This window comes from Fukomys damarensis, unplaced genomic scaffold, assembly GCF_012274545.1.
Source record: "Fukomys damarensis isolate Sample0158 unplaced genomic scaffold, DMR_v1.0_HiC HiC_scaffold_39, whole genome shotgun sequence".
Lineage (NCBI taxonomy): Eukaryota > Metazoa > Chordata > Mammalia > Rodentia > Bathyergidae > Fukomys > Fukomys damarensis.
This window is the reverse complement of record NW_022900951.1, coordinates 71,169,348-71,185,826: the sequence shown is the minus strand read 5'-3', so window position 1 is coordinate 71,185,826 and position 16,479 is coordinate 71,169,348. Positions and strand designations below refer to the sequence as shown.

The following is a 16,479-nucleotide window of genomic DNA, read 5'->3' as shown; positions in this document are numbered from 1 at the left end:
TATTCCATGATCTTTTCTTTTCTGCTGTCCTGTTAATTTTCATTTTCAATTTTTCAAACCCAGCTTTAAATTAGTTTGGCAATTCACTTTGTCCTTATTTTCTACTTTTGGGAGGATTTTTATGGAATTTATTTTATCATTTACTTTTGAAAGTTTCAAAATATTGTAACTAAATATTGATTTATTTCCATCATTATTTATCCATTTCTGACATAATTATTTGACTTATCCTTTCTGAAAAATTTCAAAAAAAATCCTGAGTGTACTGTGTACTTGTGGTTAACTTAGTTGGTCTTATCACTTTGATGTCAGAGACACACCCTAAAAATTCTGTTTTCATGGCCACCATCATGAGATAATTATTCACGATGTTGTGTAACATTTACTTCATTCACCTCTTTAGTTCTGGATTTTAAAAATTCTAATTGCACTTTTCCATTTTTTAGTGGTCTCTCATACCATTGTCATTCTATTATCAGTCCTTAAAAATTTTAATCTAATTATCATATATATCCTATAACATTTATGAATTTTTCACCTTTGAATTTATTTGTAGCCACTTGTGTGTATTCAATAATCTAACATAGGCCATTCTTAGTTCTCTGAAATTATAATCATCTGTTGACTTTTTCACTTTGAGGTTACAGAGATCCTGAAAATTAAAATCCTCAGGTATCCTTCTAACACTAAATGATAGCATCATCTCAGGCCAATTTGATAATTTAACCATAGCAAATCACACATTTTTCTGTTCATTCTTATGTTTTGAATCTATGCCAGATGAATCTGTATATTTTATATCCTAATTAGTCTTCTGCTAAATATAATAATTTTTTCTCACATTATCTATGTTTTTTTCTCTTTGACCGTGATACATTTACATGTATATTACTAATTGTACTAATATTGTTGTAGCAAAGTTTAAAGAAATCAGCACCTGCCAAAGATCACTCCACAATCCAACAGAGGTCTTATGAAAGATTTATTGTAGAGCTGCTGCAGCACAGTGGCCTATTTGGTGAAGGAGGAAGAAGAGAAAGAGAGCTGGGTGGAAGAGGCTTGGTTATTAGTGGGTGGCTGGTGTAAGTGGGTCAGGGAATTGCACCAGCTGTGCGGGCAGCCACTCAGGGTTCATTATTTGTGATCCATTCCTTCTACTAACAAGCTTTGTTTGCACATCAGTTTCACTTATGGATGATGACACATGATGTAGGAAATGGAAACTTAAGGTATAAAATGGTGGCTGCTAACCAAAATGGTGGCAGCCATATCAAGGCAGTTATCTTATAAAAGTGGAATAGCTCAGTGCTCTAGCCAAGTGCCACAGCCAAATGCCACAGCTCCGAGGTACAACCAAGTGGTAAAGATTAGTGTTATAGCTCTGGGTTTCAGCTATTGCAATTTAAAAACTCAAGAATCTGATGGTAGAGAAAAATCTTTAATTGTGAGAGTGGGCTCAGTGGAGTTTATACTCTGAAGTCTGAGGGTTCTACTAGAAATGGGACCCTCCTTATATAGGAATCTACAGGGTAGGTGACTATGGTCTCTGAAGCAGAGGGTGGAGTCACAGAACATTTCTGAAAGACATACTGGGTGAGCATGCTCACAGAAGCATAGGGACAGAGTTGAGAACATTCTTGAAAGGGGTGGGATTGACAAACCATTCTCAAGAAGGTCAGAGTTAACAAAACATTTCTGAGAAGGACAGAGCTAACAGAACATTCCTGAGAGAAGCAGAGTTACTAAAACATTCCTGAGAGGTCATGCAGTTCAGATGGTTACAAAACATTTTGATATATTGTGCAGGGGTGCTGCCCAGCAGCACAAATTTATATTTCTGGATCAAAACACTTTATGGAAAAATAAAAGATGGAGGCAAGGCAAGGGCCTGTCTTACTATGTAGTACTGCTCTATCAATCAATACTGTAAGACCTAAGGCCTTACTGCCTATGTACTTTGAGTATAGACCCCCACCCTGCCTATCCCATTATGAAAACAGCCTATGCCCCTGAGCAGTTGCCTCTCTGAGCTGCTTGGCTCTGGGAGTGCCATCTGGCCAGACTAATAAAGGTTTTCTTATTGGTGTGTTCCTCTCCTGGTGATTCTCCTTCCTCCATCGAGCTCCTGGAGCCTCACTGAGCTATAGGACCCAGCATTGTGGAGGACCTTTTGGCTGTTCACGGCTCCCAGAAGTAAGGCCCTTGTTCTTGTGTCCGGAGCCCTCGTTGGGCTATAGGACTCAGCATCGTGGAGGCCTTTTGGCTGTTCACTCTCCGTGGAGTGGAAGTGAGACTTTAGGTCTTACACTATCACTCCAAGGAGCTCAACAGCCATGGAAGGCTTTCAAAATGTAAGACCAAGGGCCTTACTACCACACCAAGGAGCTCCATTCTATCATTCTGAAGAGCTCGACTTTACCACTCTGAAGAGCGCGGCAGCTGCAAGAAACACCCGGGAAGGAACACCCCCGACAATTTGGAAATGAAACAGACCTTTATTAGTCTGGCCAGATGGTCCTCCCAGAGCCAAGCAGCTCAGAGAGGCATCAGCTTAAGGGCTTAGGCTGTTTTTATAAGGGGATAGGCTGGGTGGGGGCTCTATACTCAAAGCATGTAGGCAGGGGGCAAAGGTTAATGGTTTGCTAGTCTATGCTGGTGGTCAGCAGTTACATACTCAACAGTCACGTGTTGATGGTTAAAAGATGCTTACAGAATATCCCAAGGTTTTCAAAACATTCCATCTGGGCAGACAAGGAGTGAAACAATCTTATCTATTCACCCAGAACTACTAAATATTCACCTGTTAATTTACATTAATCACAGTTGAGGCTAGGAATTTAAGATTACAACGTTATGCAGTCCAAAAATACCATACATTTATATATAAATATTTTGTAGATGTTTCTATATAGAAACATATTATGAATCTATATGTATGTACAATTATTATATTTTTATTTATACTTTGGAGTATAATTTAAACATAACAGTATGGATTAACATCACTATTATGAGGATGTTAAAAACTTGGTTGTGTTTTTATGTCAGGACACACATCATCAAAATTCTGCCTGAATCATCCTGAAACATCTTGGATGCACTGTGGTTCAAATTTTACTCAGATAATAATTCAGCCTTTGCAGATATCATTTATTTTTCTTTGATGATTTTGTACTATTACTTGTTTTGACATTGGAAATGTATTTGGTTGTTTTTTGATATTTGGCTATGATGATGATGACATATTTTCCTAGCAACTTCTGTGCATGCTTGCTCTTATCTTTTATTATACTGTATGTTTTATAACATTTACTTTACCACCAGCATTGTTTAATATTTTCTAGTACATTTTAAATTTACATTCTGCATTTTATTGGATTAAATCTTGAATAAACTGATTTGCTTTGGTTGGATTTAATATTCTGTGTCACATAGTTGCTTACAATTTCACTAATGTTGTCCTAACAACTTTCAGGTTTATAGTATTTTATAGACAACTTGAACCTTTCTGAAAATTCAATTTGCCATGTAAAGGTAAGTGATGGACGCACATGCAACCATACAAATATATATATACACATAAAAATATATTGGTGGTGAAATCTAAAGTTGAATAGTCAGGTCACTGTCTTCTATACATAAGAAATATGTAAAATCATAGGCCAGGGATTTACCTTGGTGGCACCATGCCTACCTTGCAAGTGCGAGGTCCTCAGTTTGATCCCAGTTATAAAAAATAAAAATTCCAATTATTTCTCCTAGAAATTCTATTAATATCTCTCATTAGTTTCTGCTTGGAAATGTATATACTCTGTAACTTTTCATTTTATGAGAGTATTAATTCTGAAAAATCATAATTGATAACATTTGTTGAGCAGATTATCATATTTTTAAATGTTGTTGGACAATAGCAATTTGTGGAGCCATCTTAGTAATTAAACTAATCATATATTCTGAACTTTATTTGGAAGCAAGTATTTTTTGTTGTTCTTTTTAAATGAAATAAAACAGAATATTAAATCTTACTATTTTAAAATAAAAATAAATTCAATTTATGTTAACATAAATAACATTGATGAATAATGCTTTCTAAAAGAAAAAATACTGATAAAAGTGAAAATGTTTTATTTTTGTGAATTTCTTTATTGTGTATCTTAAAAATGGCTTCATTAAAAGAATCCTTCTGCTTTCAGTCATTCACAATATGCACTTTTTGGTTGAAAAAATTGAAACTCCACAGAGATATATTGTTGGAAGTACAGTAGAGGAGAACTTAAATACTCTTTAAATAACTGTAGATAGTGTTCTTTGATACAACACAGAATTCAGCAAATAGTAGTTTCTGAAAGGTAATTTGCATTGTGGAACCTGAAATAATAATACATTTTTGGACAAGTAGTTTAACAATCTAGTAAGTCAAAGAAAGTTTTTGGTCAAATTAAAATAGCCAAATATTATATATTTCATACATTTTAATTTTACAGCATTAACTTTATATTACTTATAAATAGAATCCACTAGAAACTTTTAAGGAGATGCGTATACTTTATTCTGCTTTGTAAAACTGTGTCTAGATGCTTTGTGGAGAATAAGCCATTGAAGGCCAAAGTAAGAATAGGTGGAGCATTATGATGTTTATGACTGCAATAATGTGTCAGTTTAAACTAAGAAAGTAGAATGACATCTAGGAGAAAAGTTTAGACATAGAGAAACAGATGTATTCCTGTTTTGAATTTTACTTGAAATGCCAAAACAAAAGATGACAACAAGTACTTGGATTAAGCAATAGAAGGAAGGTCAAGTAACTTTTATAAAATTCTAATATATTCCAAGAGGAGAAAATCTAGGAATATAATCAAGAGTTTATTGAAGGAAACATACTTGAAAGGATTTTTAGGCACTCCACTGATACTGAGAGGGCTTATTTGTATACACATTGCATCTAAGAACTGAAGTTATAGATTTGAGAAGTGTCTGTGTATTAATGTTATTCAATGTTATACATCTAAACCATACCACATAGATGAAGATGGTAGAAAAAATGGTCTTAAAGGCAGCCTGTAGTACATTAATATGCAGAATTTTATTAGAGAATTTGGACCCTGGAAAGGAGATTGAATCAGAACAATCATTAAGTAAATAGAAATAGAACATTATTCAGCAATAAAAAAGAACATGTTACTGATATATACTATAACATAGTGGAGCCTCAAAAACATATGCTGAATAATTAAGATGCAAATGACTCAGCAAACTATTTGAATTTTTTAAATGAAATGTCTCAATCAGACAAGACTATAGTGAAAAAATTAAGTTGATATTGTCTGAGGGTGATGAAAGAGATAGTTTGCCTGCATCTGAGCATGAGGGATATCTTTGGGTCATGGAAATATTTGAATATTGAGTTGTAACAGTTATCCAGACATCTAAATTTACTAAACATCATTGCAATTTACACACAATTTCTGTAAATTAATGTTATTATTCAGTAAATCTGTTAAGAAAAATAACAAATTCAGATAAATACAGGAGATATTCTTACATGTGAATGAATTATATGTTTTTCCAAATAACTTGCAGCTAATAACTTCAGAAGTTTGTAATGGTCAAAAAGTGACAACAGTGGATCTAGAAAATGAGCATCACTTGTGATATAAATAATGAAAGGATTTAAATTTTACATTTAGCAAAATGATGGCTGTTTTCTCATAGTCTTTATAATTTGAGTCCAATTCTGTACTCATGTAAGAATAGAATAGATGAACTTTTGAATATTTATCAAGTTTAATGAATATAAGAGTATACTTTTATTATATTGAGTTTACAATTTAACTAGGAAAAGAATTACATAGTTAAAATACTCATGTTTCCCATATAGTATTATGCAAAACAGAAGCTACAAGAGGAATTTTCTGGGTGCTGAACAAATCTCGATTTCATCCACTTGAAAACCAACAATGACTTCCAAAGAAAATTTGATTGAGTGCAAAATTAGATATATACAAAAAGAAAACCATGCTGTCACTCTAAATTCAGAGAAGGAGCTTTGCATTCCCACTGACATGGACAAATTTACTGAACATCTAGAGAAAGCAAATTGGTTAGAAAAGCCTGTGGAACCTATAGAATCCTTAGACAATAAAACTTCAGTTATCACTCGAGTGCTTCATATACCTCTGGAAGATGAGAAGTATTTCATTCAGTTTGGTGAAGATAGACAAAAATTTCATCTAGACATTACAGAGCAAACTGGTGCCAACCTAAAATTAAATTTTATCGAGGATCAAGGACTTTACATAACAGTGTCTGGAAATTCAGAAACTGTTATAAAAGCTCAGAAGGAAATTTTTGCATGGCTTCAAAAATATGGTTTCATTACAAATCCCATGCCTCCAAAACAGCACTGTCTTGCTATATGCAATACTAGCAATACAACGAAGCACTTAGAACAAAATGATGTATTGGACGCTTACACATTAAACCCTTATAGTCAGAAAATCTGTATTAATAGTGTTGGCACAAATGAAGTCATGAAAATCTATCCATATGAAGATTTACTTATGTCTACTGAACAATATAAATGTATTAGAGAAACATTAAATAAGAAAAAAGAATATCATTCCCTGACTGCTGGATCAAACAGTAAAACTATTAACAGCATCACACAGGAAACAGTGACAAACAACCGTATTTTACAATTTAGTACTAATGAAATAGAAATGCTTTTTAATAGAAAAAATCCTCAAGTGGATCACACTGAACCTTATGTAAAAGCAATATTTGAAAATACCAATGAGAAAACTACAGATGAAGATGTAGAGATGAATTTGAATTACAATTTCACTACATGTCCTGATTATAATTTGGCACAAAAAATTATAGAAAGAAGAGGAGAAATCTCATGTACAGAAAACATATCAGATTATGTAACACATCAAGTTGAGCCTGAAAATTCAAGGGAGATATTTACTGGAACTTATTGGAATCGCAGGTACTACATTTTTTCCACTGTTTGGGCCCCTTCCTGGCTTCACAAATTTATTTTTGGGAAGAAAGGTCAGCGTATATCCAAGATAACTCAAGTAGTACCAAATGTTCAAATAGATTTTACTGCAGAAGATAAAATTATTATAAAAGGACCAAAAGATGATGTAAATTATGCTCAAGAACAAATTGACATGATAGTGAAAGATCTGTTTAGCAGAATGGATTATGCAGAATTCTATATTAACTATACATTTTACAAGTATCTGGTAGAGAATAATGGTACTGTAATAAACAGAATTAAGGAGAAGAATGATGTTTATTTGTTAATCTTACCTGACAAAGAAAATAATAATTTGATGAGAATTGAAGGAGAATTCTTGAATGTTCAACAAGCTCAGAGAGAAGTTCTTGAACTTGCTGCTATTTTAGAAAAAGAGCACACCAAAGACTTAATCATTGAACAAAAATATCACCACAAAGTTATTGGAAGGATAGTTGAACGGATTTATAACATCCGACAGAATTTCCCAAATGTCATAATACATTTTCCAAACCCAGGAGAAAAAAGTGATATCATTCAACTTAGAGGACCAAAACACGAATTAGAAAAATGCACAGAGTATTTGGAAAATGTAGTGACAGCTATTTTAGAAAGCAGCTATGCAATTACTGTCCCCCTATTCAAACACCTTCACAAACTTATCATTGGAAAAGGAGGTGAAAACATCAAAAAAATCTGTTTAGCGAGCAATACCAGGATTAGTTTTCCAACGGCAAGCAGCAATTCAGAGAATATTGTCATCTTTGGAAAGCCAGAAAATTGTGAAATAGCTCATAAAATGATTCTTTCAATTCAAAAAGAGATAGCCAATATTTCTGAAGCTGAAATTTCTATTTCTTCTGATCTACATAAATCTCTTGTTGATCCCAAAGAGTGTTTGATTGGCTCAGTCATGAGTGAATGTGGAAAGATTCATATTACTTTTCCAAAAAATGACTCAGGCCTTCAAAAAGTCATTATAAGAGGCCCTGCTGAAGGTGTTGAAAAGGCAAAAAAAATGCTGCTACTACTAGAAGAAGAAAAGCAATCTAAGATTCATTCTGTGGCCCTCCATGTCAAGCCACAGTATCACCAATTCCTCTTGAATAAAACTTATGGAAATATTTCCAAAATCTGTAATGAGACTGGAGCACATATCACTTTCCCTACACGTGAGGATAGAGATCAAGAATGGATAAATATTACAGGGACAGAGAAAGCTGTCAATGATGCACAAATGGAACTTGAGGCTTTAATTGAAGACCTTCAAAATGACATAGAGGATAATATGCTTATAAATCCAAAATACCACCATTATTTTACTACACAAAGAGCTCGGGTTTTACAAGAAATTACTGCAGAATATGGTGGTGTCATAATAAGATTCCCACGTTTAGGAGAATCTAACAAAAGAGTCACACTAAAAGGAGCAAAACCTTGTGTAGAAGCAGCAAAGAAACACATTGAGGAGATTATCGGTGACATGGAAGCCAAAGTTACAATCGAATGTGTTATTCCCCAGAAGTTTCATAGTTTTTTAATGGGACCTATGTGCTCCCAAATCCAACAAATTACTAGAGATTATAATGTTCAAATAAAATTCCCTGACAGAGAGGAGAATTCAGCTGTCACTATTGATCCAAGTGTTCAGGAAATTGGGAAAGAAATAGTGGAAAACACCGACTATAAACTTGCTTCAATTTCCCCTAAGGAATGTGATATTATATTAATCTCAGGCAGAAAAGAAAAGTGTGAAGCAGCCATGAAAGCTATTGAATCTTTAATTCCAATAACTGCTGTAGTTCAGGTGCCCTCTTCTCTACACCGTCATATTGTTGGTCAGAAAGGAAGTAGAATAAGCAAGATAACCAATGAATTTGATGTTAAAATACAGGTATCAAGACCTGGAGTAAACTCTGATATAATATTCATTAAGGGGCCTGCTGAAAAAGTGGAGCAAGCCAAAGCTAAATTGCAAGAAATAGTCAATACTTTACACACTGAAATAGAAGATCGGACATTAAGAAATTTTAAACTAATGGTGACTATAGACCCCAAATATCATTCGAAGATCATTGGTTATAAGGGTAAAATTGTTTCTCAGATTTGCTTGCAATATAATGTTTCTATCCATTTTCCAAATAAAGAAAGCAATTTGATACAAGATCAAATCATCATCACAGGACATAAAAATGACACTTTAGCTGCCCAAGATGCAATAATGAAACTAGTGTGTAAAAATGAAAAAAAAGTTACTAAATGTATCTCACTAAACCCTCGTGTTCACAGCCGTATTATTGGAGTAAATGGAAAATCTATTCAGAAAATTATGGAACAGTTCAGAGTAGACATTCATTTCCCTCCCAAAGGGACCTCTAATGCAAATATCACTGTGACTGGACTCCCCAATGAAGTAAAAAAAGCAATTGGTCACATTCTCAAACTCGAACAATATTTTCTGCCTATTATTAAAAAGCAAGAATCTCAACAGTAGCATGTTAATAGTGTCTATCATTCTTATAAATCCACAGCTCCAGCTAAGAGTTATGCAATAAAAGACATCCCTTGTACTAAAAAAATCATTCAAAAATGCTCTGATATAATTGTAAATTTTCCAAGATTAAATAATCAGATATCTTCTAAGATTCACTCTTAAGAGACAATAACAAAAAATCAAACAGAAATTTGTCCGATCTGTTTATCTGAAAATGCCACAAGAATTATTCATAAAATGCTGCAACTGCTGAATCATATGCATAATTCTTATACTGTTGATATGAACATATTCTATCTTAGACACTACAACATATGCTATGGAGAAAATGAAGTGTTCAAGCTTTTAAGCATGCACCAATTACTAACTTATTTCTAAATCCACTTGGGACTTGTTTGACATTCCCAACAGACATTTCATTGTTTTGAACATAGTTCATTAAAATCTTAAATGTGCATGCTCACTAAATTTCTTGGTCTAATTCAGTGTGTCGTTTTTCTACTGTGTGCCACTTTTCTAGTTTCTTTGAAGTGTGTAATTTTTCTACTTTCTTTGAAGTGAGCCTCTTTGCTCCAGGTCATTTCCTTTCCCAGAGGTAGCCTCAATCTGCTGAGTGGTCAATGACATTCATAAGTACCAAGCCCACCTGAGTCTGCTGTTGTGACTGCATGAAAGCTAAACAGTCACTCACTGTCCATTTCAGCTCTGTTCATTATCATCATAGGTTGCTATCTCAAGATCATTTCCCCAGTAATCTTCTTGAACCCAAATCCTCTGTTTCAGGATCTTGTGATACTATAGTTAAAATGCTGAATTTATTTAAGGAATATTCATGTAAGAGATGTGTGGATTTGCCAAGAAAGAAAAGATTATGGAAGAATTTTACAATCAATGATTATGACTATAACCTAAAGAGTTTGTTATTGTCTTTATAAAAAAAATTCCTAGTGCCACATAGCAATTAATCTCTTAGTTTTGTTAACATCAGTTTTGCTCTTGCATTTCAAATTCAAGACTGTTAATATGCAAATTCTGACATTATCATTTACCACATCATGAAAGACTGTTTTAACAAAAGTGAGTCTGGATAGCAATTTGAGGATAAATGATTTGTGAGACAAGGTAATGTGCTTGTTTAATTAAAGTGAGCCTGGACAGATTTTCTTTGCTTCCAAAGAGAACATAGAAATTCTGCTGATCAACATGTTCATTTATAATTGGTTTTAGTAGCTTGGCCCAATGTTCTAGTCACTTTGCCATCAATGGGACACAATAACCAACATCCACAATATAGAGGAAAAAGGGTTTATTTTGGCTCACAGTTCAGTTGATGGTTGGCTTGCTCCAAATTGGAAGCAGGATGGCAGTGGGCATGATAGCAGAAAAGGTGTTCGACCCATGGCAGCCAGACAGTACAAAGAGAAGGGTGAGCCTTGAACAACAATGTACTGATCCAAATCACACATCCAGTGACCCACTTTGAACCAGACCCCACTTCCTCACAGACATTCAAATACAGAATTCATCAGTAGATAAATACAATGATTAGTATGGTACACTCATGATCCAATAACCCTCAAACACCTAAGGATTTGGGAGTACATTTGATTCAAATCTTAACATCCAGTGGATATTTCTTTAGAATAATATAAATTTTATGCCACTGATTATTGCTTTAAAATAATATAAATTTTATACCACTAAATTTATATATTTAAAATTATAGACATATTCTCTGATTTTTGTCCTAACCCATTAAGCTTAACCATTCTTGTTACAAGCCAATTTGAGATTTGCTTATCCATCTTTAGGAAAGGTTATGAGTATAGCAGATTTTTTTGGTTTGCTTTCATAAATCTCATTACTGATATGAACTTTTGTTTACAGGAACTACTGGAGAGCAATTTTCACTTTTGCTGCCAAAGGATAATGAAATGGGTCAAATAGTATTTATTACAAACTGAAATATTTATTATTTTGATTTATTTCTACTTATGTTTATGTTATTCAATAATGCTATTAGGGAGAGTACCTAGAATGGGATATAATGACACATCATGTCAACAATTGTATATAGATCATAGCAATATCAAGAAAATGCCCAACATTTTAAACAAGAACACATATTCACAAAAAACTTCTTTCTATTAAAAATAATTCTGAAGACAAATTAAATTATAGAGATAAAATACACTTGAAAGTTTAATTGTATTAAGCTTAAAGTCCAAAGTCAGTCTTCTTTTGCTTTTGTAAATTAAAAGTATAAATTCCAGGAGAAAATCAGAAACATAGTTGTATAGGAGGATCCTGACTCTCTCTACCCATAGTCATAACATGAATCTGTAGCCATGGATCAATTGTCTCAGAGAAAAATCAAATATCTTTAGTGATTCTTAACCAATGGGTAATAGAAAAAACATATATATTGAAAGGGTAGCAAAAACTGAGACACACTAAGGCCAGAACCTCCCCTGAGTTCTGCACTACAAATTAGGAAAGGATCCTTAACACTCAGTGCCTTCCTGTGCATAGGAGGCTTTGAGCCATATGTAGTTACATAATGTTAAGGTTTCCCCATGCTTTGACTCAGATTTCCCCAGGTATGGAAACAATGGGAATTAGGCATGCAGGATTCAATCATACAAGAAATAGTGGCAATTGTTTGCAGGTACACAGCTATTCCAGGTTTCTCATCTCCTGGGAACAATGAAAGAAAACACTTCCCTATTTTGCTCTAGAAGAGTTTTATTAAATATTCCTCAAGTAGCTACTTGGAGCCTAGCTTCTAACTAACTTATAATGGGAAGCTAGAGGGGCAAAACAATATTAACCCAGCAGCAATCTGTAAAACATACTGGCATTTCTGAAGCCATCTCCCACCTCACAATCTAGTGAAAACTGTAAGTCTATAAATTACTCCTGGAAGGAGTATCCACAAATCAAGTGCCCCAAATTTTATACCTTTCTCCCACAGTGAGACTGAAACCTTAATCTTCTAGTTCTATGATCAGAGGGGACTTGAAAAGTGTGAGCCTTCTAAGATCACAGGACAGAGATAGTGTTAAATAAGCTAGCACTTTTAGAAGCTGTACCCCCATGTGTAAATGTGACAGAACAGTTTTTAAAAGTGAAGCTCTTTCTTTACTTTTAAATTAATTTTAGTTTTACATTTTAGGTATACAATATAATAAAATTCATCATTGGAGAATTGTATCATTACATAATGTATCTTGCTTCTTTTTCTTCCTCCATTCTCTGCCCTCCCTTTAATCTCTCTACCCCTCTATATTTACAAAGACTTTATTTCCCTATTTTCATTTCTTATATTAATTCCATTCCCTACTTTCATCTCCCCTACCACTCCCACTTACCCTGACCATTTGCAACTTTTCTTCCTATTTCACATTGTCTGTTATACATTTCGATCCTTACTTTCACATTCACTTTCTCACACCAGAGAAACTATTCTGTATTTACACGTGTGTCCTATTTATATCCTAATTAATAATATCCTAATAATTGTATTGCCTCAATGTACATCCATTTAGCTATGAATGTCTCTAATTCTCATTTTTTATGGCTGAGTGTACTCCATGTTATAAAAAAAAACATTTTCTTCATCCACTTTACAGTTGATGGGCAATTGAACTGTTTCCAAGTTTAGCTGTTACAAACTGTGCTTCTATGAACATGGGTGCACATGTATCACTGTGGTATGATTCATTTATTTATTCTGAGAATAAATAATAAATAATAATAAGCTATTCCAGGGGAATAGCTGGTTCAAGTGGAACCTCTAATCCCAGCTACTTCCATACTGATTTCCAGAGTGGTTGTACCAGTAAACACTCCCACCCATAATGGAGAAAGGTTTCTTGTTCCCCACAGCCCCACCAGCATTTGTTATTGGTTGATTGCCAGATAGTAGCCATTCTTTCTAGGATGAGGTGGAATATCAGCATTATTTTCATTTACATCTCTCATATGACCAGTGATGTTGATCAATTTTTCATATGTTTATTTGCCATTCCTACTTCTTTGCCTGAGAAATGTCTGTTAACTTCAGATGCCCATTTTTGGATTAGTTCTTTAAATTTTGGAGGTATGATTTTTTTTAAGTTCTATGTATATTCTAGATGGTAGCCCTTTGTTGAAGGAACAGCTGGTAAAACTTTTCTCCCACATTATGGGTTGTCTTTTCACACTGTTGGTGGTTTCTCCTTCTGTAAAGAAGCTTTTTAATAAGAGGAAATTCTATTTGCTTATTCTTTATGATAGTTAACCTGCACATGTGGTTTTATACATGAAATTTTTTTCTATACCAATGTCTTCAAGAATTCTTCCAAACCTCTCTTCTAGCCAGTTTAGTGTTTTAATATTTAGGTCTTTAATCCATTTCAATTTTTTTCTTTCATTATGAGAGATATACATCTAGTTTTAATTTTTGGCAAGTACAAACCCAGTTTTTCTAACAACATTTATTAAAGAGGCTATATTTCCTCCAGTGAGGATGTTTGGGTCCTTTGAGGTGGTTGACTAAGTCTGGAGTTGTTTCTGCAACTTCTAATATGTTCCACTTGTACTCAGGACTGTTTCTTTGCCAGTACCATGCTGTTTTTATCACAGTAGCTTTGTAGTATAGTTTCAAGTTAGGGATTGTGATACTCCCTTCCTTTCTTTTGTTGCCTACAATTGCTTTTGCTATTCTAGGATTCTTCTTGATACAAATTTTTTTTTTTAATTATTTTCTAAAGGTCTGTGAAGTTTGCTGCTGGAATTTCAATTGGGATGGCATTGAATCTGTATGACAGTTTGGGAAATATTGCCATTTTTACTATGTTGCTACTTCCTAGCCAGGAGCAAGTGAAGTCTTTCTATTTTCAGATATCCTCTTCAATATCCTTTTTCAGAGTGCTATGCTTTTCAGAGTAGATATCTAGGGTTTATTCCTAGGTATTTCAGTTTTTTGGATTCTATTGTGAAGGGACTTGTTTCTCCAGTTACTTTTTCAGTAATTTGGTTGTTCATTTACAAGTTATATATTTTTGAATTAGAACTTGTATTCCACTACTCTACTGAATGTTATTATTAAGTATAGAAAAATTTTGGTGGTGTTCTTGGGTCTTCTGCATAGAGCATCATGTAGTGGGCAAATAATGACAATTTCCCATTTTATTTCCCCCTCTCTGTTCCTTTTATTTCTTTCTCTTGTCTAATAGCTGTGGTTATGCTTAAAAAATGTATATCAAGCAGGAGTGCTGATAGTGAACATTCTTGTCTTATTTCTGATTTAGTGCGAAGGATTTTGGTTTTGATAATTTCATATGAAATTGGCTGTTGATTTTCATAAATCACTTTTACCAGGTTGAAGTAGAGATTGTCTTTTTCTTCTGTAGGGTTTTTATAATGAATGCATGTTGTATTTGTCAAATGCTTTTTCTGAATCTATTGAGATGATCATATGGTTTTGATCCATGGTTCTATCAATATACTGTATTTCATTTATTGATTTGCATATGTTTAAACATAACTTCATCCCTGGAATGGATCTCAATTGGTCAGGGTGTATGATCATCTTAAAAACCATTTGTATTCTGTTTGCCAGTATCTTATTAAGGATTTTTGCATTTATGTTCATTGGGGAGATTGGCCTACAGTCCTCTTTTTCAGTTTGTTCTTTCTCTTCTTTGGGGATCAAGCTGATGCTTGCTTGAGGGATGAATTTGGGAGTATTGCTTCCCTTTCAAATTCATTGAAGGGTTGAAACAGAAGTGGCAATAGTTCTTCCATAAATGTCTTGTAGAATTCAGCATTGAAACCATCAGGACCCAGGCTTTGCTTAGTTGTTAAATTTATAATTAGGTTTTCAATTTCATTGATTGGTATTGGTTGTTTAGAATTTTTAGGTCTTTTTCATTCAATTTTGTTAATTTTTATGTATCTAGGGATCTATTTCTTGTGTTTTTTATCTTATTGGCACATAGGTTCTCAAAGTAGGTACTAAGGATCATCTGGATTTCAGATGGGTCCATTATAATTTCACCCATTTCTAATTGCATGGATTTTGGCTATTTCTTTCTGTTTTTGATAAGGTTGGCTAAAGGTTTGTCAATTTTGTATATTCTTTCAAAGAATCAACTCTTTGCTTCATTTGCTTTTTTGTATTGCTTTGTCTCCACTTCATTGATTTCTACTTTGATCTTTATAATCTCCTCACTGTATGAGCTCTGGGTTTTTCCTGCTCATCTTTTTCTAGAAGTTTGAGGTTCAGCATCAGGTTATTTTAGCTCTCTCTGTTTTCCTAATATTCACTGCTATGAGTAGTCCCTAGTAAGACTGCTCTCATTATGTCCCATAGATTCCAATATGTTGTATTGAGATTGTCATTTAATTGTAGAAACTGTCTGACTTCTTTTTTAATTTTTTCAGTGACACATTGATTATTCAGAAGTGTATTGTTCAATTTCAATGTGTTTATGAAATTCTTGCTCTTTCTTTTGCTATTGATCTTCAATTTCATTGCACTATGGTCTGATAATATACAGGGGATAACTTCCATTCTTTTTACACTTAAACATGCTTTATGAACAAGTATATGGTCTATTTTGGAGAGTGACCCATGTGCAACTGAGAAGAATGTGTATTCTGATTTTATGGAGTGGAATACTCTGTAAACGTCTATTAAGTTTATTTGCTAAAGAATTTGTGTTCTAGTATTTCATTGTTTGTTTTTTGTCTGGTTGATCTATTTGTTTGTTGTTGTTGCTATTATTTTGTTTTGTTTTGTTTTGTTTTTTGTACCAGGGGTTGAACTCGGGTCCTTGCGCTTGCAAGGCAGGCCCCTGAACTGCTGAGCCTTTGATCTATCTATTTGTAACAGTGGGGTATTGAGGCCCCCCACTACTATTGTATTAGTTCCTATTTGATTTTTCATGTCTGTTAGTATTTGTTTTATATA

The 16,479-nt window shown here is 33.8% G+C and overlaps 1 protein-coding gene across 1 annotated transcript in view; it reads left to right on the top strand.

Annotated features, from left to right (window-relative positions):
* LOC104860320 (vigilin-like) overlaps nucleotides 1-9,521 on the top strand; it is an 18,028-nt gene extending 8,507 nt beyond the window's left edge. Inside the window, exons 2-4 of the mRNA XM_033760493.1 lie at nucleotides 3,476-3,534; nucleotides 5,879-8,036; nucleotides 8,109-9,521. Coding sequence (XP_033616384.1) covers nucleotides 5,958-8,036; nucleotides 8,109-9,521 — 3,492 coding nt within the window. The 5' untranslated portion in view covers nucleotides 3,476-3,534; nucleotides 5,879-5,957. The remainder of the gene's footprint in view (nucleotides 1-3,475; nucleotides 3,535-5,878; nucleotides 8,037-8,108) is intronic.
* The last annotated feature ends 6,958 nt before the right edge of the window (nucleotides 9,522-16,479 follow it).